Raw genomic sequence first — 27458 nt, forward strand, 5'->3', positions numbered from 1 at the left:
TAAAGGAACTGGTAAGTCAAATCTCTTTTGATGTATTTACACTTAGATTTTAATTCAATTAAAAAAGTTTGCGCATATCGTTCTTCCAAATATAATTAAATAACCTAATATTTCTACAAGATCATATACTTAAACTATCACACCAGAAATTTCCAAATATTTCTACTTTTAAGTTTAAACTTACTAATAAATCTAATTGTGTAAGTTCAAATTACTGAAACCTTTACTTTGGGTTATCAAGAAACGAATTGCACAAAAGTACATTCCTGTCTCTAATCTTACGCGAAATTTTTCATTAGCCACAACATAAATAATTGTATTCTACGTTGATTAATCTAAATAATAATGTTATTTTGTAGTAAACTTTATATGGGACTGTGACAAGAGATACTTCGTGGGATCATCCAAGATCAAAGATTATGACGTCACAGTTTGTTTTGGTTCGATGCCAGCGGCCACAAACGCAAGTACTTGAAACAAGTCCTGATATTTTTTTTCCAAGATCATTCGATAAAAAGAAAAATATGAATCGGTTTTTATTACACTAGGGAACTGATTAAGAAAAAATGTAAAAGTACTTTTTGTGGTGTAGTGCTGTCCTGGGCCCTGGCGCTCGACACGACGAGGGAAATCTATGCCACGTCCTACATATCTAACAATGAGGGCCTTGTGCCCGAGAGTCCTTCTGAACCTATGGCGCCCCGCCCCGCCCCGCCCCGCCCCGCCCCGCCCCGCCCACACTTTTTTTTTTTCTTTTTTAGATAATGTGCTCAGGGAGAGCACTTGGTTGTTAGCTTCCATCAACAAAGTAGCCGCGTGCACATCATGCGTTCAACAGAAATCAGGATTTGTTTCTCACTTGCTGTCCTGGTGATCTGGATGAAAACGAGTCTCAAATACTTAAAGGCGGGTGCAAATATTCGTGTTCCATTGCTTGTCCGTACACCAAGGACGTGTCCACAAGGATGGAAAGGTCAATTAATCACAAGTACAAAATAGCCAATTAATTCCATATGTTCTTGATCGCCCCAAAGTTAGGTCATATTTGCTTCACCGATTACGTTTTCTTTGCCTTGGCGAACTTTTCACCTGACTAATGCTACACGAGTAAACTTTAGTTCCAAGATACCTGCCTCTTCCCAGTGACGTTAATGACTTCAAACTTGTTTTTCAACTTATATATTTTTCCCTGTCTTTCATCTTTTTCATCTTAATCTCTTTGTCCTTTTTCATTTAAGTTTGTTCTCAATGAATCGATCACTAGTTTTTCCTTCCTCCCACTTCTACCCTTCTTTCACTGCATTCCGCTTCCACATTGTCCAAGGTTTCACTTTTGAAGGCCTCCCCTTAACTTTCGTCTTAACAGTCTTCTTCCCTCCCTTTCATTTCTTAACACACTTTTTTGAGTCTTATTCCATGGCATCTCCACATCTATCTTTTTTCAGTTACCTCACTTTTGCCCTCCCTTGTGTAATTCCTCTCCTTTTTCAATGGTGTCTGATTTCAGTTTTGTTTTTGTCAGTTGTTCTCCCCATTCACGTCGACATGTTCATAACCTACCATCCTCCCTTACCTTTCTTTGTCAATGTGGATGTAAACAAGGGTATTTTGCTCCCATCCTTACTTGTCCTGGTGTGTTTATCTATCAATATTTTCAAAGAAATAGAATATACTGCTCACTATTAGTTTCACTGTCAACCTCACTGACGGGTTCAGTTTTCTGCTGCTTCTCTACGCCGTTCCTACTTTTGAAAATGTTCCACCTTCACAATTTAACAGCTTACTTTCCTCCCTTCTTTTTCTAAGATTACGCAAGGAACTTGTTTTCTGGCTGCAGTCAGTAGGGGTGGTGTCCTTCCCAGCGTTGCCACTAACCTTGAACGGATGGATGCAAGACGCTTGACCAAGTCATATTCATTCCTCCTTACTTTCACGGAAACAAATAAAACCACAGTAGATATATTGTAAATTTATATAACTGCTTACAGTATGTATATATATATATATATATATATATATATATATATATATATATATATATATATATATATATATATATATATATATATATTGCATATGCATTATATTTATTACTGTGTACATCACAGTATTTAGGCCTTAAGACAATAACATTGTCTTACGTTATTACATCATACAAAGACAAATATTAACAAAGGATATGTACAGTCACGCTAAAAAATATAATTTCTAGTCTTTCTACAGTAATAATCTGTGTGTGTGTGTGTGTGTGTGTGTGTGTGTGTGTGTGTGTGTGTGTGTGTGTGTGTGTGTGTGTGTGTGTGTGTGTGTATGTGTGTGTACTGTAAGTATTATGTGCATGTGCGTGTATATGCACGTGTGGCCAGAAGCTCTCGCGCTCCCTTCTCTCTGTGGCGGCGGCGGCGGGCAATAAGGTGCTGACGCATCACCAGTCCCAGCGACCTTGGCCTCCTCCTCCTCCTCCTCCTCCCAACTTTCTCACACCTCTCCTCTTGTGTTCCTGCCTTTATCCCATCTTTTGCCTCTCTGGAGCTATCTCCTACCTTGCGAGAAACAAGTTCGATTCCAGTTTCTGTCTCCGGTTCTTTCTGTTTCCTTTAAAGGTTGTTTCCCTGGCCTGCTCTGCTCTGCCCAATCCTGCGCGTCTTGTTGTTTCCTGCGTGTGCCAGGAGGTGATAGGCTTCATGTTTTTGTTTTTGTTTTCACAAGTTCACCTCTGGTTCAACGCCGCCTTCCACTTTCGCCCGACTTCTCTCGTCGGCTGCGATGGCCAGGGGCATAAAGAACCAGAGAACAAACGCAATGCACGTTAGGCCTGCGATGACTTGCATGGTCACATCGTAGCTCCCAGAGGCGTCGCGAATAACACCTTCAAGATAGATAAACAAAATGGAATTGGTAACGTAAAACATCAAAGCATCGCATCTATTTCAGATATTCTGTATAATCAGGCAACATGTTGTCTACGTATATTTATAGACACGTACAGGGAGAGGGGACGAGGACAGTTATAAAACGTTTCCACTAGCATAATACATAATATGGAAAAGGCAAGGCTTTAAGAGGCATAGAGCCAGAACAGCTGAAACAATATCGGTGGCAAACAATTGGAATTCAAAGAAAAAAAGTGAGTGGAAGGACGTGAGAAACGGAATGCCGCTAGGATCGGCACCAATGCCATTTGTGACCTTGTATGCGTGACTGACCTAATAGAAGGTAGCTACGTAATAGGTTTGCGGACAACGCTAAACTGCAAAGAAATGTAAAAGAAGAAAGACAAACAGATACCTTGACTGTCATACAAAATTTATGAACGTAGCCAAAAATTATAAGTTAGAACTGATGCTCGTAAATGCAGTGTGATGCACATGACAACATACAGCAGGCTGGGAGAAAAGGAATCACAAAGGTTCAAATGAAGAAAGATTTAACAGTACAAGTAAATGTAATGTCAAGTATAAAACTAAAGGTAAATAAGAGCAGTTTTGTTAACGAGTGCAAGATGACAATAATCTAAACTGTCCAATATTCCCCCCTGTCATCTGCACAACTTTCTTCGGCGAGTCGGTCATATTCACATTTCCTTTGTTTCATTCCTTCTTCCCCTTCGAGCTTTCCTCCAATCCACCTACATATTTTCCTTTCCATTCCCTCCTGGTCTTCACTCTCCTCTATGCCTATACCCACGTCACCTCAACATTTATTTACACTTTCTTTCCACCCTCTTGCCAGTGTTTCCTTTCTTGTCCTTCCTTCCATCTCTGAATCAAGCACTCTTTTTACCAAACATTCTGTCCATATGTCCAAGTAAATTTTTATAGTTAATTTTACACATTCTCATTTTGCTCTTTATTTATTATTATTACTTTCTTTCGTCCAAAACCAATCAACAAGCAGCTATTTCCACTGTCTTCTTCCATGTGGCTAGTCCCAGCGTCTACGGTTCGCTTTCATATATGTGAGAACTACACTCATCATACTAAGGTATAATTGTTATTATGGTTCTATCGGTCACTGGGACAATCAACAGTTAAAGCAACAGCAAGTATCAAGTTTTGCCAAGCAGGGCCGGTTCTAGCTACTCTGGCGCCCTAGGCCAGATTATCAGAATTAAGCGCCGCGCCGCCTCTGTCTGCCCCCTCCGTCCCATTCCCAACTCGCATACACCATGCATGCATATGTATATACATACATACATACATATATATATATATATATATATATATATATATATATATATATATATATATATATAATTATGATTTTATGATAGCACTTATATAAGCTCATTCGATTTCATTTGATAGTGGTAAAGTTCGGAAACTAATATCACCTCATTGCAGAAAATGTTTAATCAAGTAATACACATTCATGATTTTTTCTCTCTCATGGGCGTCCCCTCCCAGCTGACGGCGCCCCGCCCCGCCCCGCCCACATGGCCTATGCCAAAAACCGGTTATGTTGGCAAGTTTTGGTGGTTCATGTTACCTCCGCCATTTTCTGCACAAGTTCGTTGTAAGCTTGGTGTCCCCAAACCGTTTCCGAGTCACAGGCGCATGCGCACCAAAATTTGCTAGATCGGAAGAGCCAAGGTTACAATTCTTATTGCCTCTGTTAGCGTCAGAATGGGTCCATCATTTACGGGGAACCCTTTATTTTTTATTTTTTTTTTTTAAGTTGATTGGCCTGCGACTCTTTAAGAATACTCTAGGTCAAGTCACGCCGCATACGCCAGAACGTCTATAGGTACTTGGACATGCGCAGGTCACGCCAAGTCAGAGCGATATTATGTCACGTCATGTTCGAAGTCGTTTCGTGAGGTCTTGGCTTCTTATTGCTCGACCTACCTGAGGACTTTTGTGAGACGTTGGCTTCTTATATATCTCACGTTCAGCTCAACTTGTAGCTATTCATTTATTTGGTGCACAGACTAGTTGTATTAACTTAGTACAAAGGTATACACCGTGTGTTTCAGTGTCGCCCCAAATGCACAGGACGCGGTTATCGGTGCGGACCTAACATCTAGAACCCACAAGATTTTCCGTAAATGTTATGGACATTAACATCCAATATTTTCACTTTTATTTCGATTGTCATCTTCCCCTGCACATAGAAATCTTAATCAAGAACAATAGCCAACCCTCTTGTATCCGCCAACCTATAATCCAATTCTAGTTAGACTCCCTCCGCCTCCAAATCTACTCCTTAAGTATTTAAAAGACTTGTTAAGCTTTCAGGCAATGCAGCGAGACACAGCGCCTCCACAGGAGGAACCGACAGCCGAAGCTAGTTTACCCACACTACTTCATTATATGGTGCCCTTCTTCGCCCTGAAGTGGCTGAAGCAGTGGGAGTAAACCAGCTCTGGCTGTTTGGACCTTCTGCGGAGACGTTGTGCCTTGCTCCCATTCCCTCTGACCCGAACGATGTGGCGGCCACGAGGATGCCCTTCGCCCACAAGTTGCTGAGATGAGAGGAACGAAGAGTTGATTTTTGGATGGGTGTGGGGTGGATTCGTTTTAACTCGGCCAATCTCCTTATGAGGGGAAAAAGGCTTTTGGCATGAACATGTCGCTGGGTTAGTTTAAAACCCATAACAGCTTCGTCTCTGCTGGACCACATCCATCCATTCATCCAGCCTGACCTCGTGTGACCTCAGATCCTTCTTCAGGCATATGTTCCAGTTCTTCCGGTGTCCTCTACGGCTACGGACAACGGCTACGGACAATCATCTGAGCGAGATGTATCCTTTTAGGTAGTCAGTCCTTGTCCATTCTCGCCTGGTAACCCACCCATTCCAGCTTTTTGGGTTTTGTTACCTGACATATGTTCGGTTGACCCGTCATCCTTAAGGAATATAGTTCATTATATATTTACTAAAAAAGGAACAATGCCAAAGGATTGGAAAAAGGCTGATAATGTACCAATTTACAAATAAGGAGACACCACTAAACTACAGGCTTCTATCAATGATCAGCACAATAGTGAAACTATGTGAAAGGATTGTGCAAGCCCGATGAGTTGCATACCTTAAAAAGAACAACATTTTGACAGACACTTCTTTGGTTTTATATCTGGAAGGTCATGTGTCAAAACTTTTAAGTATTTACTCGAGAGTGATTGATGTGTTGCAAGAGAGGGAAGGGTGCGTGGGCTGTGTGTAGTACCTCGATCTACAGAAGGCTTTTGATAAAGTACCTCACAGTTGCCTAGTGTAGAAACTGGAGCATACTGGAGGACTAAGAGACAAACTACACATGTGGGTGAAAAAAATAAGGAAAAAAACACGTAGGGAGAGTGGTAAAGAACAAGATGTCAGGATGGATAACAGCGATGTTCCACAAAATTCAATGCTGGCACCTACGATATTTCTTATCTATGTCAATGATATGATAAAAGGTGCAACAAGCTGTCCTAACATGTTTGCAGATGATGCAAAAATGACGAGGTGAGGGAAAAATGAAGAGGATTGTAGAATATTGAAAAAATATACTTTTTCTCATGGAACCAAGAATGGAAAAAAAATCAATACAAAAAAAATACAAAGTATTAAAAATGGGTGATAGCTCTAAAAGGCCATCTTTCTTTGAACTATTCTTTTGGAAGCATATCCATTACAAAAGCAAAACAGGAGAAAGATTTGAAAGTCTAGATTATAAGACAACCTGTCATCTGACAAACACAGCAGTATTGTGGAAGATACATGTAAACTGCTGCACAAGATTGAAATGGATTTTCATTATATGGATGAAGAGATCATGAAAATTTTCATAGAAACCCTGATCCGTTCAAGACTAAAATACGAGTCAGTGATATGGTCTCAACACAGAGTGAACCAAACCGGTTCCCATCCTGGCTGATAAATCTCAAGAGAAGAAATCTGGACCTGCCAACGTTGAAAGATCGAAGAGAAAGAGGTAATATGATTACATAATTCAGGTCGCATTGACAGAAAAGATCTCTTAATTAAGGATGAAAAGGGGGGGGGCTTTATGAGGTCATGAGTACAAATTGAAAAAGACTACATGTCTAAAAGGTGTGGAGAAATGGACATTTTCATGCAGATACATAAATACTTGGAATAGCCTAGGAGATATACCCCCAAGCTGAAACAATAAATGAATTAAAACTTAAGTATAACAATTTGAAAATAAGGATATAGCCCAAGTTGGAACCATATATGAATTTAAAGCTAGGTATAAATTGGAGAACAAGATACAGGACCCCATGAACGTTGCTCCTACCCTGCATACTACAATTACGTCAATACCATTACGCAAATACACACACACAATCAAGCCTCACCTCAAGAGTAAACATGGATTTCATTCGTTTTGTTCAGGCAGAGGACAAGGGACGATTTTATGCAGTGACCTCTCGTTTGAGTGGAGTCTCAATTGGTCAAAGAACCCTTTGGGCTGGAATCTGTTCTCATCAGCTGTCCAATACGGGACAAATCTGTGAAATACATCAGCGTGTTCAAGGGGGCGGGGTTGGTGCGACTGGCTGGCAGTGTCTGCGAGTATTTGCATCGAACAGTATCGCGAGCGTCAAAAAGGGAATAAACGGAGGGCGGCAGGGGTTTCTTTAGTTGAGTGAGAGGGCCATAGAAATATCTAATCACTATCCCTACTATACATTCATTTTAACCAAGGTACATTCTAACTCGTAACGGGATACTGACCGCATGGTAACATGCAGTCGATACTTTAGGGAGGATTGCTGAGAATAAACAAATTGATCAAAGATAAAGAGAAATATAAGAAAAGTGTGGGATGGTGAAGGATTAGGAAAAAACCAAGAGTACAAGAAGAATGGATTTGTTTCAAAGAGGAAGTGACAAAATGAGCAGATGGTATTTGGGGCGCGGAAGGAAGATAGGAGGGAATAGAAGGAGAGGTAGCTACCTATGCATTGATTTATGTATTTTATTTGTTATTTACATTATTATAGTTTTTATCTATTCATTTATCATTATGATTTTTTTTCGCATCCGACCTAGATATGGACCAAAAGGTCTCCTGTCGGCATGTTCCGCCTTTGTAATCCTTTGTAAGAAGCGAGCGTATAAAAATTGGAAGCAAGATCGAACAAGGAAATCACATGAAGAACAAGAAGTGAGAATAAACAAAACGCATGTAAGGGAGGGAGGCAAAGAGGGAAGACGTAAAATGGGGAAGGAGTTTGACAGAGAATCTTGAAAAGAATAACGTAGTTTGGAAGGAAGTGAAGAGTAGGGGGTTGAATCGGGTAGAGAGGAAAAGGTAAGGGGTGCAGATGGACAGATGTTAATGGATGTAAAGGCGGTATGGGAAAAATGGGTGGAGTATTTCAAATAATTGTGAAATATGCAGGAGTTTAGGGACTGATTGATTATGGCAGTGTGAGAAATGAAAATTACTCTGGTGGGAGAGGAAAATGACAAGGCTATAGAAAAAGATTAAATTTAAAAAGTAATGAAAGTGATGAAATCTGGTAAGGCGCCTGGGTTGGAGGAGTGTTATACGCAGTGTATGACAAAGGGAAGAATTGGTATAGTGGATTGCCTAGTGAGGTTATCTTGTATGTGCCTAATGGAAGGAAATATTCCGGAGGATTGGAGGAGTTGCCAGAGCGATGTTGTTATACCACAACAGCGAACTGCCTACGGGACTCGACTCCTAATTTTTCCTCGAGGTTCTTTCCTGAAGCCATTCCCATAGATGGGTGTGACCTCAAGACAGTGGACCATGTGGCAGGTAGTAATGGGTTACACACGTAATGAGGGGAAAAGACTAGCAAGAAGAGTGTAGAAGGCAGAGGTGGATGGAATGAACCTAAAGGGAAGACCAAAAAAGAGATGGTTGAATGGATTTGAGGGGCCCTTAGGTAAAAAGAGGATGAGCACGGAAGGGAGAGAGAGCAAGAGATAGATGTGAATGAAAATTGGCTGTGAATGGATGGTAAATTCCACCTCTCGTCTTTTCTGATGACTCACGAGCGGACAAGGAGGGAGGGTCATTATGCAAATGAAGCTGTGGAAGTAAACCAGCTTCAGCTGTCGGGTCCCCCTGCTGTGGAGGTGCTGTGTCTTGCTGCACTGCCTCTGACCCAGGTAGTGGGCGGAAGACAGGGATAGCCCTTCATTCACAAGGAGCGAAGATAAAAGGGACAACAAGTGGGTGAAAGGTGGGCGCATGCCTTGGCTGGCTACCTCCCTTGTAAGGGGGGAAAATCCTTTTGGTATGTAGATAGATATTTAAACCAATAGAATAAGGGACTTCCTCCGGCTAATAAATTTGCCTGGCGCAACCAAAAAGCATCTATAAAGATGACTCCCATTGTGTGCATATTAACCCTTGGAGCCAATGAATTTTCCTCGCCTAAATATAATTGCCAGGCGACAGAGAGGGAAAATTATAAAAAAGATGAGCAGCTTGGACGAGTTAAAAATTCAACGGTATCCCTACCCAGAAAGGTGCCGACGAGGATGTTGCCGCAGCCGACGCTAAAGGAGGTGGCGCCAAACATGGCGGGCATGAGATCGACCCCCATCGTGTCGATCATGACGAGGCTGTGCAGGCTCATGACGAATCCGACGCCACAGCCCCAGGAAGCTATGACCCCTATCTGCAGTGCGTAGTTCGTCGACAGAGAGAACGCTGTAGGGAGGAAGAAATGGGGTGGTATTAGGCTTGTTGGTATAGAATGTATATTTACTGAAAGCAGACTCACAGCCATCAATGAGGCGATTCGGACAAGAACCACAGTCCCGATTACCTCAGTCGATGCATAAAGTTCTAAATTTTATCCCCTCTTCCTCTCCTTCACTTATTACTACGGCTGATCTAAAATTACTGAGGAAAAATACAGCTGCAAATCTCTACCAATAGACCCTGTAAAAACACGCCATCATATTCAGGAGCCAGTGGATTCCAGCGGTGAACGTTAGAAAGGGGAGGCAAAAGGACTATTAACACAAGTAGTGTGCTATCGAATTAATCTTAATGTCTAAAGGGACTTGATTTGGATGCGAAGTTTCCTCGTACGTTGACAAATGTGGAAATGATTAAAGGAATGAGTCTTATCTGATTAATCTCGCAGTTAGGTCTCCCCTACTTTGGATGTACTTACCAAGAGTCGACGAGGCTAAGAGTAAGATCCCGGACCTGTAAATGAGACGAATGTTGAACCAGGAGCTGTCTGAGAGGACTGAAGCCGTGACCCTAGCCAAAAGATTAGCCACAGCGCTGACCGAGACGCAAAGGGCCGCGTCCTGAAGGCTCTGACCCTTGAACTGCATAGCGAAGGGCACCATCATTATAAAATTCAGGTATCCATTGATGATTACCACACACGACACGCTGATGATGATCGCGCGATAATTCCTCAGGATCTTCATGTCGGACACGATGTTCTTCGCCACCGCGTACAATATGGCGCAGAGAGACTTCATTTCTTCCGAGTCGCGCGCTTTGCCATTCTCGGCGGCCGCGTCGTATGCTGCAACCGAACTGAGGCTCGTCAGATCGAGAGAAGACAGCGCCACGAAAGACCTCTTGAAAGAAGTAATGGAAGCGTAGGAACCCCGGGACGACGGGCAATGCTCCTGAAGTTTCTTCTTCAACAGTAATCTCTCCCTCACAGGGCCTTTCTCGAGCTTACTGTACTTGTTTAAAGAATCCGACATGCTACTGAACTTTACGGGGGCAGTTTTCTCTAAGCAATTTTCGCTGACTTTCATGGACACCGGCTTTTTCCTTTTATTCTTTAGGTGCCACTCAACAGGCTGGTAGAGCGCAGCACCCACGCATGCATTTAGAATGACGCCGCTCAGGATGACTGTGGCTCCTCGGAAAAGGTAAATGTCCTGCAGGAACTTGACAGTCGGCGGCGCTATGATCTGCCCAATGCAGATGCCGGCCATCATGAAGGCATTGGCGAGGCCTCGTCTCTTTACAAAATATTTTGGGATGATGAAGTACCCCACCGTCGAAGACATTCCTCCTCCAATACCTGAAATAGATCAATAGATAAATGTATAGATAAATAAATAAATGAATTGTTAAATAAATGTAACAAATGTATATTTCTTCACCTTGCTTTCAATTTGTTAGCATGACCTCGTGAGCCCCCCCCCAACCCATTCTTGATTAAGAGATCTATACTACCAATGTAGTCCACCCCCCACCACCCTTAAGCGTTCTCTTCGATCCCTCAACTTCGGGAGATCGCCTTTAATATCGCTTCGTGTGGCCTGTCTGCCATGCTGGGGACCAATTTGGTTGTTGCCATTTATATCCTCTTGATTTTGCTTATAGTTTTCATTCTGGGAGAGGATCATACCACCAATGCATGATCCAATCTTGGACAGATTTTGGTTTCTACGATTTTTTCCCGTCATTTCTACATCCATGCTGCAATTCATATTGGTGCCACTGGACATCTCTGATACATCGCATTTTTCCATTCGTGGCTGTAGGCGAATAATGTCGAGACCCCCTTTCGTAATTGCTGACAGTCTCCTCGTTTTTCATTTGATCTTCACTTGCAAATATGTTAGTACTCGCATAGCCAGTTTGTACCTTACATCATCTCGTTAACGTAGATAAGAAATGTTATGGGTGCTAATATGTTTACATAACTTGTTTGTACCTGACACCGCGTCCTTAATCTAGATAAGAAACGTTATAGGTGCTAGTACAGATGCCATATCGCTGGTATGGCTTGGTGTCTGACTGGTCCTTGAAATTTGGTCAAGCCCTGCTACGTGCGTAATTCGTGGAGATAGAGATGTGACGTGTGACGTGTGACGTGTGTGACGAAGGGGAGAGTGATATATACATATATATATGTGTGTGTGTGTGTGTGTGTGTGTGTGTGTGTGTGTGTGTGTGTGTGTGTGTGTGTGTGTGTGTGTGTGTATTGTTGAGGCATTGTGGCAAGTGGGAAAAGGTTTTATTCCTGACTAGTTTCTCACAAAAAGGCTTCTTCAGAGGGAGAAGGAGTGATATTGTGGGGGAAAAGGGAGAGACAGGGATGTTGGAGGGAGGGAAAGGGATACATATATACATGTTATCTTGATTATTCTATAATCAAACAGCTACAAATGCCCACTAGCTTAAGTCCCTACGGTATTAACTCATTGGTGGTCGATGCTGGGGGATCTTTCCGTGGGGATCTTGTACTCGACGGGAAGCTTATGGTGGTGGTGGGGGGGGAGGGACTTGTGGTGCCGTTTGGCGGGACAGATAGATACAACTCTAACCACAATTACAATAATTTGATTGTCTTCGACGGCCTCATAATTTCCAAGAAATGCGCATCAGTTTTATATTGTAATTACATGATAGTTCCAAGGCGTATGCTGCCTAAACACAGATGATCGTGCCCGTCACATAATCCCGCCAAAATATAAAGCTTTGGGTCCCGCAGAAGATGCTACTGCATATATTCAGTATTGCAGGGAATTCAAAAGGAATATGATATTTGGTAATGCATGCAGGCTGTTGGTAATTGTACGAATCTGCACGACCCACCAAGAACCATTTGCGCCGTCCCATTCAAACATGGGCGTCTAGATATCCCGGTTGTGTTTGAAACTTTGTCGGTCGTCACGTATAATTTCGTTAGGTTTCCAAGTTATAGATTATCAGTGTATTATTGGTGAAAGTCAAAATGTAAGCCATGATGTTAAAATGCATACTACGCGGCCAAGCTGAAGCGTGTATCCTGATATAATTATCCTTATACCATTAACCATATGTATAATATTTTTCACTTTACCCTCCCCTTCACATATACCTAAGCTGCCAATATGAAGCGTGTATCTTGATATAATATTATCCCATTAACCATATATGCATTACATCTTTAGTTTAAACTCCTTTTACAAACTTCCTCCTATATAAAAATTCCTGAGGACGCCCCTGCAGTTGTTTGATTGAGTCCCAGCGACGTTTCTCTGGTTTGTTATTTACGGCAAATGTCGGAGGAAATTTCAGAGGTCTCGTAGTGCATGGAAGTGGTCTTCCTGGACAGGGTATAAAAAAAGTCGGTGCTGGAATATAGTAAGATTTGTGCCTCAGGTACTGAAAATATCACACAGTTGTCTACGATAGGCTAGCCCCGGCTAAATGCTCTAGCGGTCAATTGTGAGAGGCACGTGCTATGCTTGATTTGGCAACATGACTCACGACGTATGTCACATCCAGAACGAGCTCCTTGGAGCGAATGGACTATAACGTATTTGATACATCTTATTCACACATGGCTTTACATTTGACATGTTGCCCCCTCGACACAATTAATAATGCAAGATAACACCTGGAAATCAATTATACCGTGCTCACTGGGCATTATGTGGAAGAAGACAATTTTTAAGTCAACTGTCGATAAAGGTAGTGGGTGGTGGCGAGAAGGACAACGATTAGCCAACGTCAAACCACGTGCTCATTCTCGACCAATCAAATTTGACCCTTTCGGTCCTTGCTTTCCGTCTAGGCCAGTGGGGAAACCTTACCCCTGGGGGGGGGGGGTACGAGACATGATAGCCAGTGCAGTGGTACTGTACATTTACCATGAGAAAGTATAATAGGCATTCATTGTATCGTACTAATTGACATTCTTTAATTTGAATTAAAAAAGTACCTTTGTTCGGTAATTGAATATATCTAATAATTTCTCAGTAAGGTTTGTATCACTAATCCTTTTCATATGTTTGCATTGTATTTATATTGGCTGGGGGTACGAATTTTTTTTATATAATCAAGGGGACGGGCACTGGAAAAGGTTAAGAAGCACTGGTCTAGGCGGCGCGAAGTCGTTTCAAAAGAAGGCAGCGTACAGTAGACACAGGCGAAGCGCTGCTGCTTCCAGATACGATGAAGAGGACACAGACGAGGCCAAGCGCTCCTGCTGCGGTGAGTAACCATATTCTGTTCTTGATGGTAATCTATTTACTATGTGGAAGTGTTACTAAATAGTTTGTTTAATTTTCTCTATAAAACCAATATGGCGTTTTGGCGCGAACAAAGGCTTTTAGTTTTTTTTTTTTTCCTCTCTCGGATTGCTCTACCGTAAGAGCTTTAGCCCCCAGCCCTTACCCTTTCCCCTTTTCAAATATTTTTGGCGGGATTTGGAAGACTGCCAAGTCAGCACTTTTCAAAGATAAATATATCCTTTTTTATAACACGTTTGGTCTCCAGGATACAAATCTTGGAAATATTCTCCATTGATAAAGCTTGTTTTTCAGAAATCTTAAATGTAATTAAAGAGGGTCCGTAATTTGCTCAATATTTCATGGATTGAGAGGAAATGGAGATGATGTTTCCTAGGAAACGGGTAACTTTAAATACAGGATTCAAGGTTTGTCGCTTGTTGATTAAATTTACATCATCGGGCAAAGTCGTGTTTGAAAAGGACTAAGTCCTGTACACAAACTAATAATTGTTCAGAGTACTTGTTGTCTTCAAAACTACAATAGTTTAATCTCCGTAATAGTAAGTTTAAAGCATTGCGATGAAAAAGTAAATTCAAATTGCTTAGCATTGAGTTATGATGTCCAGTAACTGTACTAAACCATTGTGGTCCAAATTGGTGAAAACGAGTTAATCAGACGAAGGGAGTTTGAAATTTTGCATTCTTGATTTCTTGAGGTCTGACAATGTCAATGTCCCTCCATGAATGGTTCATCTAGTGGCTGCTGCATTATGGGACATTTATGAACGTCTAAGAAGCGGTTATGAATTTACAGGTCTTCATCAATAATAAGTATGCATTTAATGTATTACATATGTAAATATACACCTTAATTTTACGTTATAGTTACTATAGGGGTGTTATCTAACGTGCATCTTCACACTGAACAAGTTGGATTGTAATTCTGCGTTACAAAAGAATGACCTCTATAGAGCCCAACTACCGTGGGCGTCAATTATCTCATTGAGGCCACTAACTCGTTTAGGCCACCTTTCAAGGCAAATAGGGCATTATCTGCCCTAGCCAGCATGACGAGGCGATCGCTGTACCAGTTATAAGTTCTGGCGTTAGTACCCTCCCTTCAAAAAACCTTTCATCCATTCAAGCAGTTTGCCTCTTAGTCCTCCTTTGTTTTACACACAAGTCAATTGTGAGATACTTAATAAAGGCCTTCTCTAGGTCGAGGCGCACACACAGCCTACCTACCCCTCCGTCTCTTGTAGCACATCACTCTCGAGTAAAACCTTAAAAGGTTTAAGACACACGACTTTCCAAATCTAGAACTTCTCTGTCAGAAAGACTGCGTTCGTTTCCTAAAGATGTTTGATCCTTCGATCTTTCACAATGCTAGGTCGAGGCAAGTCTACTCGCCCCTCTCTTGCAGCGTGCCCACTCTCGAGTAAAAGCTTAACCCATTCAACTCCGATGACAAGATGTCTTGTCATTTGGTCAAATAAAACAAAAAATCATAAAACACCAAAATGTTTGATCAAACACCAGAAAAAGATGACGTCAGTCCTCGCTTCGCTCGCAGCGAAGCGAGGACTGACGTCATATTTTTCTGGTGTTTGATCAAACATTTTGGTGTTTTATGTGTTTAATCTGCATTCATCTACAACACCCCTTTCAGAATTACTTTCTTCCATGCTGTGGATTATGCATATTCCTTTCTAGCTTGTCTGTAAGCTTGTTTTATTGCGTCTTTTCATTTTCTCCAAGCCATGTTCCTGTTTTTTCTTTTTCTTTTCTTTTTGCCCTCTCATCTCGCACCTTTTGTTGAATCGGTCCTGTTTCCTTTTCTTGCTTCCACTCATTTTTGGCATCTTAGGTCACTCCCAGGTTGTAAATGTCAAGGTGTCACGTACGTGTGTCATGTGTGCCACTTGTGTGTGCGTGTCACATAAGTGTCGTGTACGTGTGTTACGTAGGTGTCACGAACGTACGTGTCACTTGTATGTCATGTACGTGTTACGTACGCCTGTGTCACGTACGTGTGTCATGTACGTGTGTATTATGTACGTGTTTGTGTCACGTGCGTGTCATGTGCCTGCCTGTCACGTGTGTGTGACGTGTGTCACTGTGTGTCACGTGTCTGTTACGTGGCACGTGTCTGTTACGTGTGTGCGTGTGTCACGTGTGCGTGTGTTACGTGTGTGTGTGTGTGTGTGTGTGTGTGTGTGTGTGTGTGTCACATGTGTGTGTGTGTCATCAATCGCTCATTTACATATGGACGACGTGTCAGCTAATTCTTTCTTGCACACCCACTCAACCTTCCGTCTTGCTCTCTCTCTCTCTCTCTCTCTCTCTCTCTCTCTCTCTCTCTCTCTCTCTCTCTCTCTCTCTCTCTCTCTCTCTCTCTCTCTCTCTCTCTCTCTTTCTCTCTCGCCCTCTCTCTCTTGCCCTCTCTCTCTCGCCCTCTTCTGCTCCTTCCGCCCATGCACTTCCGCGCTTCTGCGCCTGAACTCACCGGCCAAAATCGAAAAGGTGAAGAAGAGTGCCGCCGGAGCCGTCACGAAGGCGGACATGAAAAGGCCCAGCGCCACCAAGAGCGACCCAGCAACAGCAACCACCCGGAAACCAAATTGGTTACTCATCGGCCCGACGGTGGGGCCCGTGAAGTTCCAGCAGAGGCCCATGACGTTAAAGATCCAGGCGATGGTAGTTGAAGACGCGCCAGACTTGATGAGCAGAGGCGAGAAGAGGATCCCGAAGCAGGGACCCAACGTCGGCAGGAGAATCTGCAAAAATGATGAATACGTGATGCTACATATGTTCTTGACAGATCACGTGACCCTGTGTGGACTGTACTAAATTGTCATCTGAGCAATAAATGACAGCACGGATTCAGACGCGTAACTAACCTAGAATTTTACAATATATCTACATATATGTCTCTACATAATAAGGGAAGTAGCCAGCCAAGGCATGATGCACCCACCCTTCCTCATCCCACTACCATCCATCCGTCACCCGTTTCCCTTTTATCTTAGCTCCTTGTCGATGAAGGCTCTGTTGTGGTAGGTGAATTGGTCGTTAGCTGTCACATTAGTCTTGAGTCGCCTCGTTGGGCGAGTAGTCGACGTCACAACAGAAACCTGCTTTCTTGGCGAAGATCACGTACCAGCTCTACCACTGGGACAGGTGTGTACGAGTGTTTTTTTTTTTTTTTTTTTTTCCTGTATTATCTAGTTTGTAAATTCAGTGCTTGTATATATCATAAACATTGATATTGTGAACACACAAATTATGTTTATTTTTTGCTTTAATACGGGGTAATGTTTGTGTTTCATAAAAGCCTATCAAATGTGTTTGAACGAAACACTACAGGGTCATCCCTGGTTCCTGTTCACTGTCCGAGTTGAAAGCAATGCAGCAAGAAAGAGCACACTCACACCAGGTCCAGCCACTTCATTTAAACGGAGACCTTCCCTTCTCGTCACCTCATGGGAAACAGATGATGAGAATCCACTTCGAACCGCGTCAATTTATATTCCATTCACAACCATTCTCCATTCCCACCTATCTCCCGTTGTCTCCCTTCCCTGTACAACAGACAGTCCCCATTTACCCAAGGCCCCCCTTCACCCCGTCCATCCATCTCAATCTTGGTCCTCCCCTCAAGTTCACTCCATCCACCTCTGCCTTGTAAACTCTTTTTGCTAACCTTTCTTCACTTGTTCTGCCCATGTGTCCAAACTATCCCAGCTTTAATCTACCTTATCTACAAGCTCCCTTTCCACACCCAGCTTTAATCTACCTTATCTACAAGCTCCCTTTCCACACCCAGCTTTAATCTACCTTATCTACAAGCTCACTTTCCACACCCACTCTCCTCCTCACCTCTTCATTTCTTACTTTATCCATCCTCGTAACACCCACCATATTTTTCAAACACTTCATCTCAAGCATTAAAATTCCTCTCTGCCTCACTTGAATTCCGAATCTGTTTCATACAGTGCCATGGGTATAATCACCCTTTAATACAGTTTTCTATCGCTCATCCCCAAATGCCTATTTCCCATGACACTTTTCATTCCCCCAAGACATTTACTTCACTCCCTCCACAGATTACCTCCACCCCAACTCCTCCATTCCCTGCCACATACGATCCTAAATATTTAAAAATATCCACTTCCTCCGTTCAGACTTTCCTCAAGCATACTGCCACCCTCTTGTACGTCTCATTACCCACATTTAGTTTCAACTTCCTATCGTATACCTTCCCAAACTTCGTCACCAACTGCCTCAGACTCTCCTGTCACCCAGCCACAATCCCAGTGCCACCAGCAAAACAACAACTGGCTCACCTCCCTCTCCCCTCAACTATCGGTAACCATCTCGCATCAACCCTCCGTACCGCCACCATCCGTCCCCATCCATTCACACATTGAACATACACAACTACACAACACAACCCTGGCGCGGCCCCACCTTCACCTCAAACCACTCACTCTCCCCCAACCTCAATCCTAATACAAGCTCTACCACTCGTATAAAAGCTGTTGTCTGCCCTTAACAGCTTCCCGCTCTCTATGTATCTACAATTCCTCCCACGATGCCTTCCTGTCGACCCTGTCATAAGCCTTCTCCAAATCCATAAAGTCCCAAAAACACCCCTACCTTTTGCCAAAATCTTCTATTAAACCTGCCTTACCACAAACACTTGATCCACGCAACCCCTACTTTTCCTACACCTGCAGTGTCGCTCACCAATTATTCACTCTGTTCATTTCCTCGTACTCAAAACCATCCCATAAACCTTCTCAACTACGTTCAATAAGCTGATCCCTCTACAACTACATTCATATTTGTCACTTTTCCTTTGTAAAGCGGAACTACACAAGCACTCTCCCAGCCGTGCACACTCCCCTCCCTTAGAGGCAAATTAAACAACCTCACTAGCCAATCCATCATAATTGTTCCTTTTGTCAGACAGTCTGCATGACACTTGTCGAGCCCCTGTGCGTTACCATCTCTTGTTTCCAATGCTCCTTGTACTTCACCTTTTCTTATATTACTGTCATTTTCCTCTCGCATCGTTTATCTTTTCCGCTACAATCGATCCCCCCCCTCCCTAACCTCCACCACATCCAACAACTCTCTTGAATACTCTACCCATCTTTCCCTTGTCACATCTCCCCATTCGCTCCTTTTAATTCTTCCTCTCGATCTGACTTGCCCCACCCCCTCACTTTCTTCACTTTCTTCCAAGATATCTTATTCTTTTCCACCTTTGTGAATTCACGGTATCCGGCGAGTTTGTCTACAACAATTTGTCTAAAACAATTTGCCTAAAATATTTTGTCTAAAACAATTTGTCTAAAGTACAATTCATCTATAAACAATTTGTCTAAAATAGTTTGTCTAAAATACAGTTTGTTAGAACTGATTCGAATGCGTATGTAATTGAATTCTTTTTCTAAGCAATACGTTTATATTAATTCTATGAAGGTTAAAGATATATTTAATTCATATAAAGCAGATTTATATTTAGATACTTAGATATTTTTTCTATACAGACCTGATTCGAATGCGATTGTTTGTAATTAAATTCTTTTTCTAAGCAATAAGTTTACATTAACTTTAGGTAGGTTAGGTCAGGTTATGTCAGGTCAGATCAGGTTAGGTTAGGTTTGGTTAGGTTAGGTTAGGGTTAGACACCTGTATATTAGACAAATTGTCTATAGATGAATTGTACTTTAGACAAATTGTTTTAGGCAAATTATTTTAGACAAATTGTTTTAGGCAAACTCTTCTAGACCCGCTACCAAGTTTCCTCTTTTCCAATCAAACGGCACTATGCCTTCTTTCATCGACCGTGCATTAATCAAGACTTAATATTGTCCGATAATTGTTCCCGACATTCTTTGATTATCCAGTTTGAGATCCCGTCAGGTTCTCAAAACTTTTGTCTCCTCTACATTTACCTTCCAAACCCGAATTCTTGCTCCCCTCGACTTTCCTCCAGAAAATTGCTCTCCTTGGTAAAGTGTGTGTGTGTGTGTGTGTGCATGCGTGCGCGCGCGCGTGAGTATATGTGTGTGCATACGCGACTGTGAGTGTATGTACGTGTGTGTGTGCGTACGCGCGCGTGTGTGTGTGTGCATGTGTGTGCGCATGACTGTGTGCATGTGTGTGAGCGTGACTGTGTGTGTGTGTGTATGTGCGCGCGCGCGTGTGAGTGCGTGTACACCAGTGTATGTGAGTTTGTGTGCGTATGTGTGTCCGTGTGAGTATGAGTGTGCGTGTGAGTGTGTGTGTGCGAGATTGAGAGTGCAAGAGTGTGTATGTAGCCGTGGGCGATGGGGAGATGCACAACCCAGTCTCCTCTGCCGGTGGTCACGCAGCCGTCCTGAAAACTCGTACCGACCGACGTTTCGATTACCAAACACATCTAACCTTACTTACAGACGAGCGGACGAGCGACGATAATTACAAAGAATTTTCTTCTGGGCCTTGATGAGTGGAGGGTTCTCCTGGCTGAATGAAACAGCATGCCATAAGCTAGGACATTCCTCACTGGCTCGATCGAGATGTTCGTTTACACTCATGACTGGACGCTTCTCCTGAAGTGAAACGGATCTCTCGGCATCATCCAGAAAATAAAAAAAGTTATCGAGGGCGAGAACCTTTTAACGGGTCATGAAATTGAAATGTAGCGTCGATGATTTCATGACTAATGCAAACCAACTCCTTCTCAGTTATGTAAGATAAAAAAAATCCAACATGTTGAGGTGGTGCTGGGTTCTGCCCTGCATCTTAACTTCGATGGCGGCGAAGGCAATGGAGTTCTTACAGTGCGCGGGGACAGACTTGGCCTGGGGCTGGTTGAGGCAAGAACTCTTTGGTCGTGCCAGCCCCCCCCCTCCCCCCCCCCACATCCTCCCTCTCTTTCAAGGGCAATGACTCCATCCCTCACCCCTTCAACTGCAGCGAATCCCCTCCCAACTCCAAAATTGTGACGACTCGTTCCCAACCCCACAATATTGGCCACAACACACGGTCAAGCACATGAGGGGTTGATCTCGACAGCACAGTGACGTATTCCAGATTTGTCCCGGCTGATGGGCAGGTTTCATTCAGCTGAAGGGTGATTCCCGGACAACTAGGGGTCTCGGCAAAGGAAAACCCCACCCCACTCCCCGCCCTCCAAACGTCGCCTTCAACAATGGTTCCCAATTCCCCTCCTCAAAATAGAGATCGCCTGCCTTTGGGCAAAACGCAATTATGAAGTTGGCCATCATGTTAAAGGTGTTACAGAATTTCGAAGAACAGAGTAACTTCAGTAAATCAGTAAATGGTACAGCACATCAATCTAAACTCTAAACAGCTTCTGCGGCGAAATCTTGTTGAAATAAGGGAAGACACGATCATTTTTACACACGATAAAACTATACTTTTTTTGGTTAGAAAAGCTTGTTCTAGGTGGTAATTGTTGCCTCGAGTGTCAGTGACGGGAAACCCGCAACCCCACAGCGACTGGTGACGGTCCTTGAGCACACACACACCCCCAGAAGAAACGTAGGATTGTCGTCGTCTGTGCCGTATTACTGTGGTCCTAACGTCTGATTAATAGAATCCAGAAATGCCATCACTGCTGGCATTCGAACTTGAAGCAGTGTCAATAAGTCTTCGTCGATACCACTACGAATGTCTACATACTCTAAAACGAGTTAGTTTCAACTGAATTCTACTCCCCCTCCCCCACAAGCAAGAATTACACTATAACATCGAATCTCTTGTAGGCCACCCTGACAAGTATTTATACTCGTTTCGATAGCTTGAAATGAATAACCGTCCCCGATGGGATTTGGACCTGAAGCCGTGTTAACAAGATTTTCACTCGATGCCATTAAGCCACTCTGAATGTCTGAAATGGCAATGTTGGAACCGAATTCTTGTCTGCCCGACATCACTCGAGTACACCAGTATGAACCTGACTTCCCTGAATCTCACTCGTATCAAACTGTCAAAACAAAGCTAAGTCACTGTCAGGGTGGTCTCCCAAATTCGATGGAATAATATATTTCCTGTTGGCTTCCCGAGTGATGTCGAGACAACAGGAGTTTAGTTCCACCCATCTCCTATTAGACGTTCGTAATAGCTTAGTGATGCTGACTGAGACTTGAGATGACACGGCCTTGATCCCGTCTGGGATGACCATTTGTTTCAAACTGTCGGACCGAAGATAAGGTATTGAATGAAGCTGCAATCTGTCATCCCCCACCCCCACCCCACCCCACCCCACCCGGGGCTCATCCGGATTTCTTTAATATTTCATTTTATCATTTCTTTTTTTAGGGATGGCGAGCATACACACACCGGGCAGGGGAAGAAATGTGACAACGAAGATAGTATAACTAGTTACTATCGAGCTTAAGTTTAAGCGGTTGGGGCACAGATTGAAACAAAAACTGATGTACAAGTACCATATGTCTCAAAGCTGCTGGTTAAGCCTAATTTGCTCTAACACGATCAGGTTAAACTCGAAAATCATAAATCATACTTACAGAAATGATTAGAGCCCCGATGGCCACAAACCACCCCCAGCCCCCGTCGGGTGCCTCGCCTTCCTCCTCCTCCTCCTCTTCCCTTCCATCCTCTTCTGCAGCGCCATCATCCTCCGAACTGATAGTGAAGCGCCTCATTCCTCTGGTGCTGTTGAGCAAGAAGGTATGCGTGGCGAGGGCGGCGCTGGACGTGGGATGGGGGAAATATTCGGTTGTCGATATGCCGACACGGCTCTCGTCTCCATTGTTCAGGGAATGCATTCTGTTGAGCGGCACAGGCTGGCTCTTCTCCTCCTCCTCCTCCTCCTTCTCGAGGTCCGAGATCCGTTCCTCCTTCGAGTGATCTGTCTCATCGCGTTCAGTCACAGCCATTCTGCGCAACAGCTTTGATCCTGTCGGAAGAACTTGTATTACTGTATATCTGCTCGTGCTCATGTAAACATGCATGGTAAGTAATGATAACACACAAGCACACGCACAACACGTACTGTATTCTGGCGTGAAGCAAGGAAACTTGTAAGACAGAACAAGAAAGGGTTCGAGGAATACATAGTTCACTCTAGTATATCGAGTAAAAAAGAATTTTGTAGCTATATAAACTTAAAGAAAATAATGGCTTCTAACCTTGGTCCTCTCGTATTACAAAATGGCGAACATATGGTACGAATGATGATATAAAAATGGCCGTGTCTTAAGTAATTATTTTGCATGTACAAATGAAGATAATAGCAGCTTTCAGAATAATATATCTAGTAACAATAAAATAACAGCTAACTTTTCTGTTACTGAAGTTGAAATCGTACATCAGATTGATAAAGTAAAAGTGAATAAAAGGGCAAGGAACCGGCAAGGATTTTAAAAGAAGCTAAAAAGTAAATTTGTAAACCAATAACGATCTTGTTCAATAAGGATAAGGATCAACTAGTCTTGACTTGTATCGTTTGAGTGGAGCAATAAATGGCAAATGGAATTTAACGTCGATAAATGTAATAGAAATGCAGAAGTAATTATCAAACTCTATCTAGCGTTAATTAGGCCTATCTTTGACTATGCGGTACAGTTTTGGTCTCCGTCCTTCAGAATGGACATAAATTCACAAGAAGCAGTACAGAGGAGAATGACCAAAATGATACATGGGCTCAGAAATTTACCTTACAAAGAGAGGCTTGGGCACCTTAACTTACACTCTCTGGAAAGACGCAGAGTGCGGGATGATCTAATAGAGGTGCTCAAGTGGATCAAAGGCTTTAACAAGGGTGACGCAAACAAGGTCATCATATTAAGACAACATGGCAGGAATCGCAGTAATGTATTTAAATTGGACAAATTTAGAGTAAAGTAAGCTTACGACAGTGTATATATAGACCATCAATGTGGAGTATAATAAGAGAATCTGGAAACCCAAACAAAGATCATGTTAAAAAAGGATTTTTTCCCGAAAATATACATATATATCGGTACGATATCGAGGCTGTTGATAATTTCAAATACCTTGGTGTTACGATAAACAAAATGATGTGGAGAAATAATGGAGAGAGTTACAGCAGCCAATAAATGTTACCGTCGTATCTCTCTTCACCCACCCCCCATCATTTCTCTCTCTCTCTCTCTCTTCCCCCTCCCGTCATATCTCTTTCTTTCCTCTCCCGTCATATCTCTCTTCCTCCTCCCGTCATAACCTCTTCCTCCTCTCGTCATACCTCTTCCTCCTCTCGTCATATCTCTTCTCCCTCCCGTTCTCTCTCTCTCTCTCTCTCTCTCTCTCTCTCTCTCTCTCTCTCTCTCTCTCTCTCTCTCTCTCCCTCTCCCCGTCAATCGTTCTTCCCACCTCCCCACCTCTCTCTCTCTCTCTCTCTCTCTCTCTCTCTCTCTCTCTCTCTCTCTCTCTCTCTCTCTCTCTCTCTCTCTCTCTCTCTCTCTCTCTCTCTCTCTCTCTCTCTCTCTCTCTCTCTCTCTCTCTCTCTCTCATCCTCTCTCTCTCTCTCTCATCCTCTCTCTCTCTCTCTCATCCTCTCTCTCTCTCTCTCATCCTCTCTCTCTCTCATCCTGTCTCTCTCTCTCTCATCCTCTCTCTCTCTCTCTCATCCTCTCTCTCTTTCTCTCTCTCATCCTCTCTCTCTTTCTCTCTCTCATTCTCTCTCTCTCTCTCTCTCTCTCTCTCTCTCTCTCTCTCTCTCTCTCTCTCTCATTCTCTCTCTCTCTCTCTCTCTCTCTCTCTCTCTCTCTCTCTCTCTCTCTCTCTCTCTCTCTCTCTCTCTCTCTCTCTCTCTCTCTCTCTCTCTCTCTTTTCCTCTCTCTTTTCCTCTCTCTTTTCCTCTCTCTCTCTCTCTCTCTCTCTCTCTCTCTCTCTCTCTCTCTCTCTCTCTCTCTCTCTCTCTCTCTCTCTCTCTCTCTCTCTCTCTCCCTCCCCCTGTCACCCACTTTTTCATTCATTATCTTTGTGTGTAAACACTTGTAAGTATCACTTCAACGAGCGCCTCGTGAGCTAGCAAATGTTAAGATTAATATGTAATACTTCCACGTCGTCTTCGCTTGTGTTCGCTGTGGAGCCAATCGTGTGTGCGCATTCCTGTCGACGACGTTGCTTAGACTTGGCGTTAGGTTCTTATTTTCGGAAACGAGGTGACAGCATCCAAAGTATGCAGATGTATTAGTTATCTGTATCGTCAATAATAAATCTAGATCTACTGACGTAGATGTTATATAATGTGGACTTTACGTAATCATGATTTTCATGAGACATAAAAACTTCGAAATTGCGAGGTTGAATTTCGGCATTTGAATAGAAATATATATATATATATATATATATATATATATATATATATATATATAGATATATAAAGTAGAATAAATAGAAAGAAGACTAGAAACACCACATACAAACACCACGTACACACACACGCCACACACACACCACACACACACACCACACACACACACCACGCACACACACACACCACACACACACACCACGCACACACACACACCACACACACACCACGCACACACACACGCCACACACACACACACACACACACACACACACACACACACACACGCACACACCACACACACCACGTACACACCACACACCACACACACGACTTGATGACTCGGTGGTAGCATTCGCGGCGCCACTAAGGCGGTCTGGTTCGAATCCCGCCCAGGACTGAAATAATTTCAGTATCGCTGCGTTACGAGTCGTTACTCCAACTCTCGTGGGCGGGGAGTTGGGTATGTGGTCACAGCATTACCCATAGATCGGTTATATACGAGCCCCGAGCTCTCTTCCGGGAGGGTAATAGCTGTCGATCACGAGCCCAACACGTGATCCAAGACAATGGTGAATAACACGGACACTAACGACGACCGACGCTCCAAGAGCCTCTGAAAGGCGCCATCATCATGAGGAGATTAATTGCCAATGGCGTGGACAGGCCTTCGAGCATTGCCTTCGAACTTTTGGGAGGAAAAAGTGACCTTTCATCTCCGACGTCATTCATGATAGGAAACAAAAGATCAGAATTAATTTAGTTTACATTACAAATTGCTGTATATTTCGTTGTATTTACACTAGAAATGGCAAATTTCCAAGGTTTTCGACAACAGAAATCTGTCGATCATGAAAGATATTCTCCTAAAATTTGTTTGGTGTGCTTTAGGAAAAAAAAATCGGAACAGTCACTTTTGCCCTGTGCGCTTGGACTGCTGGGGCAGGTAACAGTCATTGCTGGGAATGGGAGAGGAGTGCGAGACTCGAACTCGCATCTTAGCAAATCTGAGTCCAGCATGCTTCTGATCATACCATCATCTGGCGCAGAAGGTTTTGGGAGATCCCCAGTTTTTGGAGTGCCGCCATCAGAATAGACTTTCAAAAGGATGTCATCAAACACCTCGTCCGCGTTCATGAAGAGGAGCTGTACAGCGAGAAATGTTGTGTTCCTTTGTGTATCCCCAATTTGAAGGATGGACACAGGAAGTCTGCCACATAATGCAGAAGACCTTATAGACGAAAGGGGTCAAGAAGGGCATCCAGTCTTTTTGCTGGATGAGAGACAGGATCTGGGAGGTGTAATGGGACGCACGGGGTTATTCGCCTTACGTGCTTTGACATTGCCCTAACGGTAGCCTGGAGCGAAGTGACCAGAGAGCTTTCGTACCTCAACTCTGTCGGCGTGGACGTTCACGGCATCGATGCTTTTGTTGACCGTTAGGGTCTTCAAGAGGTTTAACGACATTGGCTCAAGATCGGAAAAGACTGAGTTCCAAGGTCGCCGTGTGTGTGTGTGTGTGTGTGTGTGTGTGTGTGTGTGTGTGTGTGTGTGTGTGTGTGTGTGTGTGTGTGTGTGTGTGTGTGTGTGTGTGTGTGTGTGTGTGTGTGTGTGTGTGTGTGTGTGTGTGTGTGTGTGTGTGTGTGTGTGTGTGTGTGTGTGTGTGTGTGTTTCCGAAGACCAGACGACTTTTTTTTCTTCGGCCGAGCTGTGATGAGCCCTTCGACCCGATGGCGGGTCCCTCGTGACAGGCGACCATTTCATTCAGCTGAGGGGATGCCTCGGCATCGACCAGCTCCATGGGCTCTCTGGATAGCCCTCAGTCCAGAGGTCGTCTTGCGGAAGAAAAAGCCCATCACTTCTGAAGAACAAGCCCTTTACACGGAGTAAAAGCCCAAGTATCATCCGTTGTCGAGCCAGAGTGAGCCCAGTAACTAGCCCGTTTCGTGGAGTATCCGAATATCCATATTTGAGCTCGAATTAGCCCATTTTCGAAGCCCACGTCGTGGACTAAAAGCCCGAGTATCATGATTTGAGCCCATATTAGCCCATTTTATTAAGCCCATTTCGTGGACTAAAAGCCTGAGTATCATAATTTGAGCACAAATTAGCCCATTGTATTAAGCCCATTTCGTGGACTAAAAGCCCGAGTATCATAATTTGAGCACAAATTAGCCCATTTTATTAAGCCCATTTCATGGACTAAAAGCCCGAG

General features: G+C 43.3%; 1 protein-coding gene across 1 annotated transcript in view; it reads right to left on the reverse strand.

Moving 5' to 3' along the window:
* Window positions 1-2084: 2084 nt before the first annotated feature.
* LOC143033995 (monocarboxylate transporter 5-like) overlaps window positions 2085-27458 on the reverse strand; it is a 33302-nt gene continuing 7928 nt past the window's right edge. Inside the window, exons 2-6 of the mRNA XM_076199793.1 lie at window positions 22470-22861; window positions 16427-16697; window positions 10114-10995; window positions 9450-9641; window positions 2085-2869 (exon numbers count right to left, since the gene is read on the reverse strand). Coding sequence (XP_076055908.1) covers window positions 2703-2869; window positions 9450-9641; window positions 10114-10995; window positions 16427-16697; window positions 22470-22841 — 1884 coding nt within the window. The 5' untranslated portion in view covers window positions 22842-22861 and the 3' untranslated portion in view covers window positions 2085-2702. The remainder of the gene's footprint in view (window positions 2870-9449; window positions 9642-10113; window positions 10996-16426; window positions 16698-22469; window positions 22862-27458) is intronic.

The sequence above is a fragment of the Oratosquilla oratoria genome, chromosome 16, assembly GCF_046742065.1.
Source record: "Oratosquilla oratoria isolate Oo_2021 chromosome 16, ASM4674206v1, whole genome shotgun sequence".
Taxonomy (NCBI): Eukaryota; Metazoa; Arthropoda; class Malacostraca; order Stomatopoda; family Squillidae; genus Oratosquilla; species Oratosquilla oratoria.